The sequence below is a fragment of the Penaeus monodon genome, chromosome 24 (genome assembly GCF_015228065.2).
Source record: "Penaeus monodon isolate SGIC_2016 chromosome 24, NSTDA_Pmon_1, whole genome shotgun sequence".
NCBI classification, from domain to species: domain Eukaryota; kingdom Metazoa; phylum Arthropoda; class Malacostraca; order Decapoda; family Penaeidae; genus Penaeus; species Penaeus monodon.
The window spans coordinates 5,116,087-5,116,469 of NC_051409.1; the positions used below are offsets into that span (position 1 = coordinate 5,116,087).

At 37.6% G+C, this 383-nt stretch overlaps 1 protein-coding gene across 1 annotated transcript in view; it reads left to right on the forward strand.

Annotated features, from left to right (window-relative positions):
- LOC119588498 (nuclear migration protein nudC-like) overlaps positions 1 to 383 on the forward strand; it is a gene marked incomplete at its 5' end in the record, with an annotated part of 5,833 nt that overhangs the window by 1,266 nt on the left and 4,184 nt on the right. Inside the window, 1 exon segment of the mRNA XM_037937141.1 lies at positions 1 to 85. Within this exon segment, the coding sequence (XP_037793069.1) occupies positions 1 to 85 (85 nt within the window).

Genomic DNA, 383 nt, shown 5'->3' on the forward strand with positions numbered 1-383 from the left:
TAACAAGGGCAAGATAAAGCCCAACGCAGGGAACGGCTGTGATCTGGAGAATTACCGGTGGACGCAGACTCTACAGGAGGTGGAGGTAAGAACGTCTAGGGTTCTTGTTCGTATTGTTTGTCCAGTGTTTAATCCCTAAATGAACGTTTTTTGAGGAATTGGTTGTGTTTCCGGAAATGATGTGAGGGTTGCCGTTGATTGGTCCTTTATATATATTAGAGTTTTTGTTGGTGAGAATAAAGAGGGAAAAATATAAGTGATCAAGAGAAGAACTTGATAAGTCATAGATAAGCAGAACGAAAGTTGCTTTTAATACTTTTGTATCTGAATAAGCATATTAGTGTATCCTATTTTAGTATGAAACCATGATTCTTTCATTCTTT